Source organism: Augochlora pura, chromosome 7 (assembly GCF_028453695.1).
Source record: "Augochlora pura isolate Apur16 chromosome 7, APUR_v2.2.1, whole genome shotgun sequence".
Classification (NCBI taxonomy): Eukaryota; Metazoa; Arthropoda; class Insecta; order Hymenoptera; family Halictidae; genus Augochlora; species Augochlora pura.
Window position 1 is genome coordinate 38,549,353 of NC_135778.1, and position 17,032 is coordinate 38,566,384.

At 36.5% G+C, this 17,032-nt stretch overlaps 1 protein-coding gene across 1 annotated transcript; it reads left to right on the forward strand.

Moving 5' to 3' along the window:
• The first annotated feature begins 1,800 nt into the window (after window positions 1-1,800).
• LOC144472869 (MFS-type transporter SLC18B1) lies at window positions 1,801-13,532 on the forward strand. The gene is made up of 8 exons (XM_078186282.1): window positions 1,801-1,911; window positions 6,968-7,063; window positions 8,723-9,013; window positions 9,741-9,861; window positions 11,160-11,383; window positions 11,714-11,889; window positions 12,333-12,501; window positions 13,227-13,532. Exons 1-8 carry the CDS (start codon window positions 1,801-1,803, stop codon window positions 13,530-13,532), a joined length of 1,494 nt encoding a protein of 497 aa, XP_078042408.1.
• The last annotated feature ends 3,500 nt before the right edge of the window (window positions 13,533-17,032 follow it).

The following is a 17,032-nucleotide window of genomic DNA, read 5'->3' on the forward strand; positions in this document are numbered from 1 at the left end:
CACAACTAATCTGCCGCGCGGCGAGTCTATAGGTTCCCCGATAATTTATGAAACGCGGAGCTTAGGATTTTTTTTCGAGATATTAACTTTCCATTTTCCCGGCACGAGGATCCCGCACATTTTATTTACCGTGATTGTTCAGCTAAACAATGGCGGATCAGCCGGGGGCAAGATACGCTAATAACTGTGTTAACTAATCGCGTTAACACGTATTCGGTTCGCGCGAAGGGAAATTCGTCATTTCACGAACGATCGTCGATCGACAAACAAAGAAAATCCGTCGCTTATTGGAAATTACGTTTTCTTTCATTAATTTCAATATTGATAAGCAAAATAAGATAAAAAGAAATAGAAGTATGACACATGTTGACTTAAAATGATAATATATATATAGATAGCTAATTAAATGCAATGATAAGAGAAATAATTTATCAAAGAATGTTGAGGTTATGTCAAGAGAAATAATACAATATATAAATGGACATAACGATTAGAAAGAAAAGATAACTTATTAACCCTTTTTGCACTCAAAGCCATTTTAACTATAAATCGGAAATAATTTTTCTAGTGCGCAGTATTTCCATACTAAGCGACGAAGTGCATTTTATATGTATCAAATTAATTGTGATTTATAGCAGCAGTTTTATTTTTAACAATTCTTCTAAAATTAAACTTTGTTGCTGTAAAAATTCTTTTAGGTGACAGAACAATTTTAGCGATGCCTTAGAGTCACCACTCGAGTGCAAAGGGTGAAACTTATATTAGAAAGAAAAGAAAAATTATATATACACTATTGTATATATATATATAATTTTTTAAATATATTGTATGCATATAATAGTCAATTAAAATCATGAAATACCGACTAGGAAGTGAAATAAAATAACAGCGTCACACTTTCTAGCCATTTGAACGCTTTCTAGCCCGACATGTCTATGCCGAATTTAACGTTATTATAAAATTGCATATAAAGCAACGAAAGAAACCGAGTCACAAATATAACAAAACTAAAGCAGCTATTAAACTTATACAAAGTCGGACAGTCGAGCAGAAAGTTAAAAATTGAATATAAAAAGCTCAACCAAAGTACAAAAACCATTTCACCTTTCTGTATAAGGTTCTATAATTAACCAATCGGCAATCTCAATTTTGCGTGGACGTCGCGAAATTTCGAGAACGTTCGCCGATCGTCGCCGAAGCGCCGAAACAAATTAGGTGTCGGCCGTGCATCGCGCGGAGCCGAATTCGTAAGTACGAGCAACGGGACGTCGTGGAATCGCGCAACGCGTTCCCCCGATAATGAATTAGAACCGTGGTAGAGAACTGTATCTGTCGACCTACGACCCCTCGCGTTCTCATTCGCTCTTTCGGGGCCGTGTCCGTTTTAGCCCGCTGTGCCGCGGCCGACTGCGCTCCGTCTTATGTCAGATCTTACACAGCCGAGTGGCGCGTCGGAACAACAGCCGCCACTGCGGCGGATCCGGGGGAGGTGACGGTGGGGAGAGGGTGTCGGTTCTTCGGTTTGTACGTTATTCACGATAGCAGTGATAAGTGGACCGAGGCAGGCGAAGAAGAAGAAGAAGCCCGACGCCAGTCGGATCCGGATGTAACGCGGCGGCAGTACACGCTGGACGGTAGCCTTTGTTCGTTGACTACGCGCTGAACACAGAGTGGGTTGCTAGACACAGAGAGAGAGAGAGAGAGAGAGAGAGTTAGTAGACACTGAGAGATAGTTGGTAGAGAGGGTTGCTAGAGACAGTGACGGGGGAGCAATTAGTGCTCTAGCCGATCGTCGGGACCATGATGGCTCAATTCACCAAGAGGCAATGGCTCACCCTCATTGTTATCAGCCTCGCCGACTTCGCGAACGCTATTTGCGTCTCGCTCCAGGCGCCGTTCTACCCCCAAGAGGTAAGTCGATTTACGCGAGACTGGCACGGTTCAATTTACATGAAACTGGTACGGTTAAATTTACGCGAGACTGGTACGGTTAAATTTACATGAAACTGGTACGCTTAAATTGTACGCGAAACTGATGTGATCAAATTTACATGAGATTGGCACGGTTAAATTTACACGAGACTGGTACGGTTAAATTTACATGAGACTGGCACGGTTAAATTTAAGCGAGGCTGGTGTGATTAAATTTAATCAAAACTTGCACGGTTAAATTTACATGCGACTGGTACGGTTAAATTTTCATGCGACTGGTACAGTTAAATTTACATGCGACTGGTACGCTTAAATCGTACTCGAGAATGGTACCATCAAATTTAATCGAAACTTGCACGGTTAAATTTACATGAAACTGCTACGATGAAATTTAAGCGAGACTGGTACGGTTAAATTTACACGAGACTGGTGCGATCAAATTGTACTCGGAACATCCCCGATCTTTTACAACCACCGCGTCGCGAATCCGACGCGGCCTCGCGTCACGACAGAAGACGACAGAGAATCGTTGCGATGAAAACGAAGGAGAGACGGGCACGCGCCGATAGAATACCCCGATTGGACCAAGTAAACACGCGAGAGCGATAATTTTGTTTTCGGTCATTCTCGCCTCGCTTTTCCAATTGTAGCACTGTTCCACAGCTGAGATTCCTTGCGATTGAAATAGGTTTGAAACGCGATGTAAATCGAATCGCGTTTATCTGAGAGCTTGTTATTATACTGGTCGAGGTTACGTAACCTTAAATTTGATCTTGGTAACCCTCGCCTTTAAAATCGTGCGTTTTAAGAATTTTTTATAGGAAGCAGTATTTCGAAGTCACTTGCGGATCTTTAAATTAATTAGAAGAAAGAAGTTTAAACTTATTCGATTAATAGGTCAATATTTCAGCTATTTATCGATGCTATAATTACAAAGGCAACTAGGTGCTATAATTGCAAAGGCAAAAAATAAATATTAAATATAGCAATGCTCCAAGAAATTAATTAAAATGCGACCAGACATTGTAAAATAGTAACTGTTTTATTATTCGAACTTTTGTCTCCTCCAACTCGTGAGATTCGTGAGAAAGTAGTTCCAGTTTTAATAGTGCTATAGATAACGAAGAGTTATGGTTGCGGAAGAGTGGAATAGAATGATAGAAAACTAAAGACAGCGTAATTGCTCGGCATTCAATTGACTCGTACATCGACTTCGAAATTGCATCATTCTGATAGCTTGCGATTCAGCACTCTAAAAAATCTTTGCGAACTGTGGCTGCTTAACCCTTTCAGGGGTGAATTTTCATAGTAGAGTGCAATCTATTTCATTGTTTCTTTCTTCAAATCATTTTCTTTAAAGTGTAAAGAAAATGACAATTGTTAAATTTATAATTTAGAGAAAGGGGCAATCGTTAAATTTACAATTTGAAGAAAATGACAATTGTTAAATTTACAATTTAAAGAAAAATCTTTCTTTCTTAACCATAATTTTTAAAAAACTAAACGTATACACACGTGGTCAAGAACGTAAAGAGGTTAGAATTTAACGCGTCAATAGTCAAAAGCCAATCCGAGAAATTTATACAGAATCTAAATAATTTAATAAATGCATTGTATTAAACTAGAATTTGTCCGAATATATATTGCATCGAAAATTAACTTCGTATAAAAAAAAACTAATAAAAAATTAGCTTCGATTCCGCGAGTATAAAAACAAGAACCACGCGTCTTAATTTGGATAAATCTCGGTTTTCGGAGATCAACAGGATCCACAGAATTAAAAAAGATCAACATAACAAAAGAACTGAATAAAACAAAATTCGATGGAAACGCTATTAAAATCAAAGAATTAGTGCCAACGTCTCCGAAGTGTAAACACGCGGCATTCCGTTGCGCCGCCGATCCTTGCAGCAGCAACGTTGTTCATTTATCATTCCCGTTGTTATTAACGAGGTTCTCCGTCTTCCACGGAGAGGCTGCGTGAACTTTGACAATACCTCTAAATTGCGACTAAGGTCACGAGTCGTCAGTGTTTACCAGTTTATCTCTTGTAGGCACGGCTCACGATTTCATATCAGTCTGGTCGGAGTAGAATTGTTTTAACGAACCAATAATAGGGCAATCGGCCATAGGCAACAAGGTTTACCAATCACCGACGGCAAATACCACCCTTTGCACTCGAAGCCATTACAACTGCAAATCTAAAATAATTTTTCCGCCTTCCAGTATCTCCATTTTATGTAACAATATTTTATAAAATTGAGTCTCGTGAATAGTTACACTTTTAACAATTTTTAAATCTAAGCTTTGGCTATGAAAAATAATTTTGCAATGTATTACAGTAATTTTAATGGCGCCGCAGAGTCGCCACTCGAGAGAAGCCATTTCAACTGCAAATCTAAAATAATTTTTCCGCCTTCCAGTGTCTCCATTTTATATAACAATATTTTATAAAATTGAGTCTCGTGAATAGTTACACTTTTGACAATTTTTAAATCTAAGCTTTGGCTATGAAAAATAATTTTGCAATGTATCACAGTAATTTTAATGACGCCACTCGAGTGCTAAGGATTTCTCGGATTCGCGAAAATGTAACGAAAATGTCCGCATAACCTAACAAACGTCCGCCAACGAGCGGCGCGAGTGAAATGAGACACGGCTCCGGCCAGATTACGAATCACTTAAAGCGTACGAGGAAAAAGCGTGAATGGAAAAAACGGGTTGGACAAAAAGTTTCTTATTTAATGGTTTGTTATCGAGCGGTCGCCTGTCTAGGGTAGTTAAATATGGACGCCGCGAGTTATCGGTTCGCGTGGTTCATTAAGAAGTACGGTGTATATTATGTGCTGCTCGTCTTCTGACAAAAAAAAAATATATATATATTTTCATTAAATACGTAGAAGCATAATCTTAAGGTTTATTATTTTGTTATGCGTCTCGAATGCTTCGTTATCGTTACCGAATAATTAAACGCTCCATATGTAAACAAACTATACGCGACCGCGATACAATATACAGTGCGCGTACTTTCGCGCGTAAGATTCCGTCGAGTGGTCGTTCTGCATCGATACACGTTTCGGGAGGATTTTTGTATTTAATAGTAAAAAGTAATGAAAATTTAAAAAATAAAAAGAGCAGAGCAAAATAGTAAATAAAAGAAACGTAAAATATTAACGAATTGAAATTAATATTACAATGATCCACGATGCGAATATAGTTGCTCATCAATTAGAACATTTAAAAAGTTAACGCAAAGCAAAAGGTTTTCAATGCTCCAATAATCGCAGTTATGTTTCTCGAGCATTGACAATAGTTGCACGAAGCCGCCATATTTATTCAAACGCCTGATGCAATTCGCGTCGATAGTTTCCTAACGAATTGAAGTTCGCGATAAATGGAATATACAGAGATGCCCTATAAACTTTGCAAACGTAATATAAAACACATAGTTGCGCATTGATGAAGATTTAATGGCGCTTTCGATGGGGTCGTTAACACCCCTTTTGTCTAGCCGTCCTCTTTAAAGACTTTACAAGTGATTAGCAGAGCATTGTCTAATCCCTAATGCGGCGACGATGTTATCAGTAGATCTATTTCTAAAATTCTTTAACAATGATTCATGCTCGTGACAAGCTATCAGTAGTTTATACGACTGTGTTTCGAATTCATTCACAACTATAATGATGTAATAGTAACGACTCGATTTATCATTGTTAGACGAAATAAGGTTTTACTATAACGTTGCGTCATTGTACTGCTCTTTCATCATAAAAACAGTATTAATTTATTGGTGAAACTGTCTCTCTATTCAGTGCTGTACGATAAATAAATTATGCCTAAAATATACTGAACATAACCTTTTTAAATCTTAAGCAAACGTTGTGGATTTTATTCTTTACGGCAAGATTAATAACTTTATTAGTTTCACCTTTAACTAATAAAATGGTTAGAATTGTTAAATTAGCTGGATTTAATGAAAGGGTGTAACTTGTTTATTATTTTTATTTTTAATTTAATTTCACGTCTCAGTTACATTTCCTAGGTAAAGCGAAATGACATAACCAAGCGAATTACGGTACACGTGCGTTTAATGCCGACAGTTTTTATCGCGTCAATGTGAGACGATTACGCACACTAACTGCAGTACGCGATATACTTGGTCTAATACCGGCAAGAGCCGCATTATAATTACTTATAATGAACCGTAATCTGCGGCGACAGAACATAAACATCCGATTAAGTACCAGACTGTAGAGATTTCTTAATCTCGGAGAAATTTGTGCTACAACAAATTTGGTCCAAAAATATCTCCGGCCGGCAGTTTTTAATCGGTCAATTGACATTCAACGAGGCAGAACGTATTTTTCCAAAAGTTAAAGCAACCATCGATACATCTTATGTCAGCTTCCTAGAATAACTCTGGTTGAAACGGGATCGATCTGATGAAAATATTTATTTTCATGCGATTCGAGGTTTATCTCATTTTTGGAAAAGTTTTAAGGTTAAGTTTAATACCGTCGCAATCTAACCAGATACATAATATCGATCCGCTTTGAACCAGTATATTTAAATCGACGACTAATCGTTTAATTTTTGGCAATTAAATTAAACAGATTTAATGTGGATATTCAAATATTTTTTATTTAATTGGATAAATTTAGTGAATTAAATAAATTAAATAATTGAAGTATTGGAGTATTGGAGTATTGATACATTGGAACACTTATCATTGAAACATTTAAACATTTAAACATTGAAGCCTTGAAATATTGAATCTTTGAAACATTAAAATACTGAAACAACAAAACAATAAAACAATAAAACATTGAAACATCGAATTATTAAAACACTAAAATACTAAAACATTTTATATCTCCAAAACGATACGCTAAAAACTTGACGAATAACCTCAAAGAAATCAATGACCATGGTCAGTGGTATAATTATAAAAATATTCCATTTCTCTATGTTATATCTTGAACAACAAAATAATTTTCCTAACATATTTTAACACTAATTTTTCTTATGTTTGCAGGCTGAGAAGAAAGGTGCATCTCCCTCGGAGTATGGCTTGGTTTTTGGGATCTTCGAATTGGTTGTATTCATTATCAGCCCTGTATATGGACAGTATGTAAGTAAAATTATTAATAATCGCTCACGTATTGAACTATAGTACCTATAATATCTAAACATAACGCAAAATACTTATGGAATTTCTCATATATTATCGAAATCATTTTTTATTATCAATTCAGCAATATATCGCGTGTTGTTGAAAAAGAAATAAAAAATATTAAAAACACAAAACAGGGATTGTTTGCAATATTAATAAATAATATCAAAGATTAATGATACAAAAGTGGGTTCACAATAGGATGATAAATTGATTGAAATTATAATTTTCTACACTGCTTTTTAGTACACGCGATTTAACATTAACTATTCAACTATTCAACCAAAAATATGAAACTAGTGAAATAAAATACTAATTTAAATAAATGTCGATATCCTAAAGGCGACATCGAACTGTGCCAGCAACGCCTGATGAACGTACGCGCGACACATCGGCGCACGAATGTCGATAATTTGCCTTCCCGTAGGCGACGCGCTTTATCAGTAATGTTTTCGTTCTACCCTGACGAAATACCGCACGACTATGATTATATTCTCTTTCGGCACCGACATAAAACACTTATCTAAACGAACAATCGCATAACATGGTCAAACGATCGTTTTAATATATACTAACGGCACTATAAAATAACACTATAAACCGACGTTTGATAAATGTCTCGCAGACAGAAACCACTTAAAATGTAATCTGAACGATTATTTTAGAATCCGAGAAGAGGAAGATAGTATTGGTATTAATTATAGTTTACTCATTGTAAAGAAACTCGGCTTGAGATCGCAATAAAATTATAATATCGAATATAATGTTAGCGATAATTTCGTTGCTTGCTGTGGGTAATAATATTAATTGTTATCAATTTATTGTTTAGAGATTTAATGTTTAGAGTTTACAGATCCTATACATTAGTAATAAAAATAGATAGGTCAAATACAAAACAGTGAAATATTTAATAAAATTTAGAGAATCTATTGCAAATATTTTTTCCAAGTTATTATAATTATTAAGAAACGAAATAAAAATCTATATGATACTTATCTTATAATTTCCATGCTTTTATTATTTGGGTTATAAAATAGTAGATGAGTGCTGCGAAGAGAATTATTTATTTATTTTTACTAAAAGCACATTTCATAGCAACTTGCTGGCCCGTTCTATTCCATTTCTTAATAATCATTATTTTTGCGTAATTCTAGTTTTCGTTTTTCCGCGAAACAATTGTAAACAGAATTATTGATTGTAGCACGCGCCGCCGGCACCGCTCGAATCGTAGGTTAAGGGGTTAAACAATCTCTTTTTTAGCGGAATATTATTGCACCACACGACATTGACGCCCACAAAGAGTGTGAATGTGAAACAGCTCGATATGCTTATCAGCGAATAGTTCAGAAATTAATGTCTCAAAGTTTTCACCATAGATCTAGACGACGAATTTTAAAGGTTATGTTTCTTTCGACTTTCATGGGCCAGAAAAGAAAATTGCAAAAACGTAGCTGCTAGTCTTCAAAAATATAGAAATCTTTAGAATTAATGATTTTTATAATAATTAACGATAAATAAGTCCAATCCGATTTCGATTTAAAACAGTCACGATATTACAAAACAAGGAGTTGAAAAACGTTTATAATAACTATCAATATTATTATTATTATGTTCCAGTTGCACCGTATCGGCCCGAAATTGCTATTCAACGGCGGCATACTGACGACGGGCACATGCGCGATCTTGTTCGGTCTGCTGGACAAGGTCAACGGCCATTATCCCTTCATAGTTCTCTCGTTTGTAATTAGGATCGTCGAGGCGATGGGCAACGCGGCCTTCCTTACGGCCAGCTTCGCCATTATCGCTAAAGAGTTCCCAGACAATGTGGCCACGACCTTCGCCAGCCTCGAGACCTTTTTCGGGCTGGGCCTCATTGTCGGGCCCACGGTGGGCGGCGCCCTCTATCAGGTAAAAACAATAAGACGCTGGAAAATCTCTGTCACCTTACGTCCGCCATATTAACGGTGGTTTATTGATCCGTTGTTTATCCCATGAAATACAATCTTAACCGCGCGGTGATTTTTTTATTACGACCGTAAGCTCGGGCGTTGTCGGGAACGAGAACCGAATGGCTTCGGAAGCTTTGTCTGATGGATTTTTTGTACGATTGATTTTTTGTCTGATCAATTTTTTGTACGATTGATTTTTTGTCTGATCGATTTTTTTTCTGAGTTATTTTTGATCTATTTAATTTTTGGCTGAGCAATTTGTGTCTGATTGATTTTTAGTCTATTCGATGTTGTCTGATCGATTTTTAGTCTGATCCATTTCTTGTCTGATCTATTTTTTGTCTAATCAATCGCTTGTCTGATCAATTTTTAGTCTAATCAATCGCTTGTCTGATCGACCTTTTTTCTGATTGAATTTTTTTCTAATCGATCTTTTGTCTATTCGATTTTTCTGATCGATTTTTAGTCTAATCAATCGCTTGTCTGATCGACCTTTTTCCTGATTGAATTTTTGTCTAATTGAATTTTCTTTCTGATTGATTTTTCTGATCGACTTTTAGTCTAATCAATCGCTTGTCTGATCGATTTTTTGTCTAATCAATCTCTAGTCTGATCAATCTCTTGTCTGATCGACCTCTTGCCTCTTCATTCCGTTTTCGCTAATGAACATCGAATTTTCAAAATAGGTCGGCGGCTACGTCACCCCGTTCGTCGTCCTGGGCTCGGCACTGTTTACCACAGCCGTAATGACCATATTCATTTTACCGGTTCATCCTAATAGCAGCGAGGCTACACAATCCACGGGCGGTGAGTTTTTAATATTACCAATGAAGCACGATCGGAATTGTACGTTTCTCCCTTATCGCGTAACGATGCTCATTACTCGCTGAAAGCTTGTAACTACGATAACTGACTGAATGTAGTTCAACGAATTTCACTTATTTTTCCTTGCGATATATTTCATTTACCAACCATTATACTTTATTAGTCGGATAATGTGATATCTTGAGAATAATCGTACAAGTTTTACTTTGTTCCCTTTCATAAATCCATCGTTTGCTTTTGTGATTGCGATTAGTAATGTTAAGAAAAGTTTTAAATTGTTGTTAATATCGGAGAGAAAGTGTTTTCCGTTTTTGATGGTAGTAAAGATTGAAATAATTAAGTTGTTAACGCTAAAATCAATTATATAGTTGTGCTATAATATTAAATGTAATTATGTTATAATATTAATTGTAATTATGTTATAATATTCAGTACAATTACGTTACAATATTAATTGTAATTACGTTGTAATATTAAGTACAATAACGTTGCAATATTAATTATAATCACGTTATAATATTAAGTACAATAGTCGCGTAATTGCAATGAACAGTGACGGTAAAAATGAAGGTGAAAATTCTGGCGAGGTACCCGGTATATAGCACTAAACCTTTATTAACCCCTTGCTGCAGTTTGACGAATCTGATTCGTGATGGAGATTTATAGTACATAATAGCCTGTTCAGTATGAATGTTATTCCGTTATTTGAAGCAATAAAATTATGCTCCCATCTCTCGCCAACGTTTAAACATTAAAATAAACGTAGACAAGTAATAAATATATATTTCGTTTCTCTTTAAAAAATTGATTCGAAAAGCTCCTAATTATTGCAACTGAAATATATATTGTGGCAATAAATTAAGCAGACAAATAACTGACAATCTTTTATATTTATAGAAAATTTTGTTTATAAAGTTTCAATGAATTTTTGAATATTCTTCAAAATAACCTATAATAATTTCAATTTTTCTCTATAATTTCTTTACAAAATTATAACTAATAATTAGAATTTCATTTATTGTACAATAAACTAACTATTGTAAAATCTCCAAAAAATTCAAATTATTTAGTCGACCTTAAAAAACAACTATATTGTTTTAAACAGCGTTCAAATACTTTTATCCCCGACTGTACAACCATCACTTTACCCAACTCGCATTATTAAGAATTTTAATCGTTCTCCAACTACAATAATTCTTAATTTCGAGTTCGTCTAAAAGTAACATTTGCGTTATTTTTTAATATTCGTATAGCGCTGCTAATGTTAATGTTTTTTTTAGGTGTGACGAAGGTTCTCAAGGTCCCCGGCGTATTGGTCGCCACGTCGTCCATAATTGCAACCAGCATGAGCATAGGATTCCTGCAGGCCACGCTGGAGCCGCATTTAAGGCAATTCGAATTGAGTCCTGTAATCTTGGGCCTAATGTTCGTCCTTAACGGCGGCACTTACGCCATCACCGCTCCGGCGTGGGGTTGGCTCTGCGACAAGCATTCCCATCCGAAAGTAATTATCGAAATGTCACTCAAATTCGTCGTTAAAGCACTTTGAACAAAAAAGGGGGAAATGAAGAGATTGTTCTGCCATTTATTTCTCGTTATTCGATTCGAAGATTACTTTGATGGAAATTCATAGTTTAATAAAGAAATAAAAGAGAAGCAATCGATATAAGTGAAAAATTTAATTGTCTTCGGTATACGAATTTTATTCATAACAATCATATTAATTCTAATTATATCACTTCCAAATTGTTGGTCACTATATAATAACCGTATATAATAATAATCGTGTTAATATTAATTTTAGAATTTTATTAATTATAATTGCAATTTTCAGGTGGCTACGGCGGCAGGGTGCATCCTAGTCTGCGTAGGGTTCTGCTTGGTAGGACCAGCGCCCTTTATACCGAGCCAAACTATCATCTGGTTAACCATCACCGGTCTCGTCATCCACGGTTTGGGCATGGCTGCGCAACTGGTTGCCAGTTTCACGGATGCCATGAGAACGTCGATGTAAGTCCGCAATTAACAAATATTATTTAACAAAAGAAAGACATATAACTAGTCTCAGGTGTTTAAGTTAGGTTAATAAGTGCTTAATTCTCACTTATGTTCAGTTGAAATAATTCGCTTAAATAATAGTCATTGATAACCATTCAAGATAATCGAAGACTCGAATACCCAACACTGTATACATAGAATGTTCTATGTATACAACATTGTGTATACATACTATATACAAATATTCATTTTATTATATATATTTATATTTTATTTATTATTTTTAACGTTGGTATTTATAATGACACGTAAAGTTCTATTATAAATGATCAAAAATATAATATATATATAATAAATATAAATATAATGTGCTAGTGTAAATTCGTTTGATTTTTCGTAAGAACACGTCGATACGAAAATCGATCTGTTAATACAGTTTTATTAATAATGTTCAGAGATTACGGGTTCCCGAACAACCTCGAGACATATGGTCTCATTAGCGGCCTTTGGACAAGCACCTTCGCCCTTGGTGCCTTCATTGGGCCCAGCATAGCAGGAATCCTCATGGACAATATAGGATTCAGGAACGCGAGCATGTTCATCGTAATGCTTCATCTGATAGTGGTAAGGTTTCCTTTAAATACTCTTCCAATAAATAATTTATTTTGAAGTGATCAAGTCTAAACTAACAAATAGCTGAGTAAGGATCTAACAGTCTAATCTACAACTCATAATAACTCATACATTTTCTAACATAACCTTAAATTTTGAAATTAACACGATGACGCCTTCGATCACTTACCTTTGCATATATTTTAGAATATAGCTAAAACAAAATTATATTATTTCCTCTCGACATTATGAACAGGAATTCAATAATAAAAGTATAATTCAATATTACGAACATTAACATAATTATCTAATTTTTTTAAATTTCTATAATTATCTAATTTCTTTAAATTTCATATTACAGACTTAACATAATTATATAATTTCTTTAAATTTCTATAATTATCTAGTTTCTTTAAATTTTTATAATTATCTAATTTCTTTAAATTTTTATAATTACCTAATTTCTTTAAATTTCATACTACAAACTTAACATAATGATCTAATTTCTTTAAATTTCTATAATTATCCAATTTCTTTAAATTTCTATAATCATCTAACGTCATTAAATTTCGGGCGCCGTCTCGCACGAGAGATCCTCGCCATCGACGCCGTCGTCGACCTGTCAAACCCTTTCGTACCATCTTCAAAACCGTTGTTAAACATCGCACGGATCCGCGAAGCGGAACGCAACGAGTCCAATGATCGTGTAAATCGAGCACGGTTGTATTGTTTCGCAGGGCGTGCTGGCGGCGATGTTCCTGAGCAGTTGCACGCAAAGACGGAAACAGTACACGGAGATCGGCGCCACGGAAGAGCTGAGAATACCGCTGACAGACAGCGAGCGATCCCGTAGCGGCAGCATGCGGCGGGGCGGACGTGGCCAGGGCGTGCCGATCGACAGGCCCAGCGGCATGAATTCCCTGATCGCGTGCAACAGTTACTCGAACAGGGCGGGCGCGTGGTCGCGGGCGTCTTACAGCGGCCGCTATTCCCACAGTTGCGGATCCGTCGAGGCGAAGAGGTACCTGGAGAACACCACGTGATGGCCGCCGGGTGGAACATCGGACGCAACAAACGGCGGTGTAAAATCTCGGACAGGGTCGTCGGCGAATAGCACGGCGCAACCCTATCCTCCGTGAATCGAACGTTCCTCGGTCGATCATCCCTCTCTCGTCGCTCTTCGAGTATATTCGAGCCGATTATTATTGTCCGGGTTAGACGTTGTTTAGACGAGACGTCTCGAAGACGAACCATCGAGACCGCGAACCGCGCGATTTTTACGTTTCTTCGTCGCTAAAGCGGTTCTCGCGTCTCTGACTGTTCCTCGTCGCTGGGGTTGGATCAGCTTCCGTCGGGCCGTTTGCTTCGCTTAAGACCGATCTTTCGATTATGACGGATCTTTCGCTTAAGACGAATTTTTTGCCTATATGACGGATTTTTCGCTTTTGACGGATTTTTCGCTCAAGACCGATTTTTCGCCTATATAACCGATTTTTCGATTATGCCGGATCTTTCGCTTACAACGGATCGACCTCCTTCCTCGAAACCCGCGCCACGTCGACGACCATCTCTGAGAACACTAGACCGCCGTGCTCGGTCCCGCATGATTTGATTAACGTGTCGCCGCCGCCGCTACCAATGATATGCCAGTGGACTAAATTGTACATACACACGCAACCACATTTCTGGCTGTACCCGTAACAAACGAACACTTATTTAATAGTAGGCTTAGGGAAATTACAAATCTGTTTTCCGCCGCTCCGCTCTCGCGCGGGGCCGCGTCGGATGCTGGAAATTGATCGAGCGTTATCAATAGACTGCGAATAATTTATGCAAATTCATATTTTCGTGCGTTATCTTATAGACAACTCGGAATTGTCTTTCAGTGCCTAAGAGATTCTTCTTGCGGAAAAATGTAGCGAAAATTAGTAATTGTTCATTTACTCTGTACATGTTATACTGTTGGTTCGAATGACAAGAAAGAATTTGAAAATAAAATTGGTCTTTTCTTTATTTCCTTTGTTTGAGGGTGGAAATAATGTTGTAAAGAATTCGATTTGAGTGTTTGAATATTTTGTTGAAATTGGTTGACGATGTTATACTCGCGGAGCCTCGCCGTAACGAAAGGGTTAAACGGGGGAATTTTCTTAAACAGTGGAGTCGTCGCGACTGGTCGCGTCGTTTTCCAATCGCGATTTCTATCGAGCCCCCAGTTCAAACTAGATTTTCACTCTCGATCGGCCGTCGCCGTCGATTCCCCCGATCGAACGTTTCCTTGCGCTCGCATTGGATTCCAAGGCGTTCGCGCATACGTGACACACCCACGCACGTGCGCGAATTCTTCGGAACAATGGCCGCGTCGACGGCGCGTCGCCACTTACGCGCGGCCCCCGCGCACGTGCATATGTGCAAAGAGAGAGAGAGGGGAGGGGGGGAGAGACACGGCGGAGGAGCCGATGCATTTCTGCCACTTTCGCACGGAACACGCATCGATGATTCATTTCGTATACTACCGGTTTCGAGCTCCAAGTGAAACGAGCCCCGCCGCGTGCATGCGAACGCGACGGCAACCTTTGTATCGACACCCGGCAACCATAATTGTTGTAATCTCCATGGAGGAACGTTGTTGCATAATAATCGCTATCTTCAGTCGAATCGTTTCGGTTTGGACCAATGAACATATTTAAATGAAATTTTCTCTTATTTATTCAGGTATTGTTAATTTAAAATTTATTTAGGTATTGATGGCATTTTTTATTAATAAAAAACGACACCTAATAATAAAAATTAAAGCTTAAATTAAGCTAAAATTAAAGCTTATTTTACATATTTTCTTTTACTTGTTCGAGCATTATTAGGTGGGGGATTTGTAATAATCGTAGGAATTGTTACTAAAAAATAGAAATTATTCTGTTTATAAAGCTTATTTTATAAATTTTCCTTTACTTGTCCAAAGATTATTCGGATTTGTAATAATCTAAAATTTGTGGTAATTGTTACTAAAAAATAGAAATTATTCTGTTTATTAAGCCCATTTACGTTTATTTATTTTTTTGTCGGTTTACTGAACGCAAAGAAGGTTGAGTCAGTAATTGTTACTTTTCAGCACTCGCTTCATTGTTACTAATGTCCCGAGATGTCTAGCGGAGCTCATCATTCGCAAAGTATACCTACCTGTGTTATTCATGGGGCACTCATCCACGTCGTAGACTTCCTTTGTTAGTCAACCATAAAGACTAAAACTCCGTAGAAAAAGCTTCATGCTAATTCTTTTACCTTCGAGATCTTTTTAGCGTTGTTTGCGGACTGGTGCAGCCACGCGGTCGTCAGACTATATAATTTCCAATGCGATATTCTAATGCAAAAAAGGGTGAAGTTTACGCTTGGAAGTGTGCACCTAACTTTCTACTTTGGGATTATTTGGCTATATATTGTGCCAAGAGTTTTCTGTAAAAATTAGGGAAATAATTGGAGATGTGACTGTTTTGGAATTTTGAATTTGTTATTATTTAGCTATAGACTGTGCTAAGAATATTCTGTCAAAAATAGACAAATAATTGCGAATGTTTACTTTGTCATTATTCGACTATCGACTGTGCCAAGAATATTCTGTAAAAATTAAAAAAACAATTGAAAACACGACTGTCTCAGAAAATTAAAATAAATACTTATTTAATTAATTGTTACTAATCTATAAATTGCCGATTTTATACTTTTTGTAACAAAAATCAGATCAAATACAATACAGTAAAAATGAATTTAAATAATTCAAAAACACTGGCGCGCTATTTTCAACCTGATACAGTAACTGGAAAATCAAAATGGCTTCTCTGCAATGAACGCAGGTATTCTGCATGAAAATTTACTGTTTGCTCTAGCGAACGCTAAGCTTTGTTACCGACAAAGCGAGAAGAGTCGATGATAATTGTCGGCAGCAAATGAATAGCCCCAGCAGCAGCAGACTAGAAACCGCAATCGCGGCGTTGTTGCAATTGGTAATTAGTCGAGAAATTATCGCAGTTTATGTAAAGTGATCACGCTGTTATGAAACGATTACAACAGAATTAAGAACATATTTAGCTGTACAGTCGCATTTATTCCACTCTTCGTCTACTACAAGAATTACTGTCTTTTAAACGTTAAACTTTTTCGCTTTCTAAAATGAAGCCAAAAATTATTATTTAAAGCGCCATAAATTTTGTAAAATTTGATTGAGTATCTTGGATGCCAATACTTGTTAATTATCTAATTTTTGAGATCATTTCTTTCGTTCAAGATCTTCGAGATTTTACTTAATGGAAGAAATAAGCTTCTTGCTGTTGATAATTGTTACGAGCCATGAAAATTGTATATTATAAACGCTATTTATAATTAAAACGATAAAACTTGAGATTTCTTAAATATTGAATCTTTTTAATATTATTATAGTTTATCCTAAACAGTAAATGAAATTTCTGCCATCAAAATTGATCGTATAATTGTAATTTATCGTCCTCGCTTTGAAATTCTAACCTATAAATTCTATATGAAATTGTACAATGAA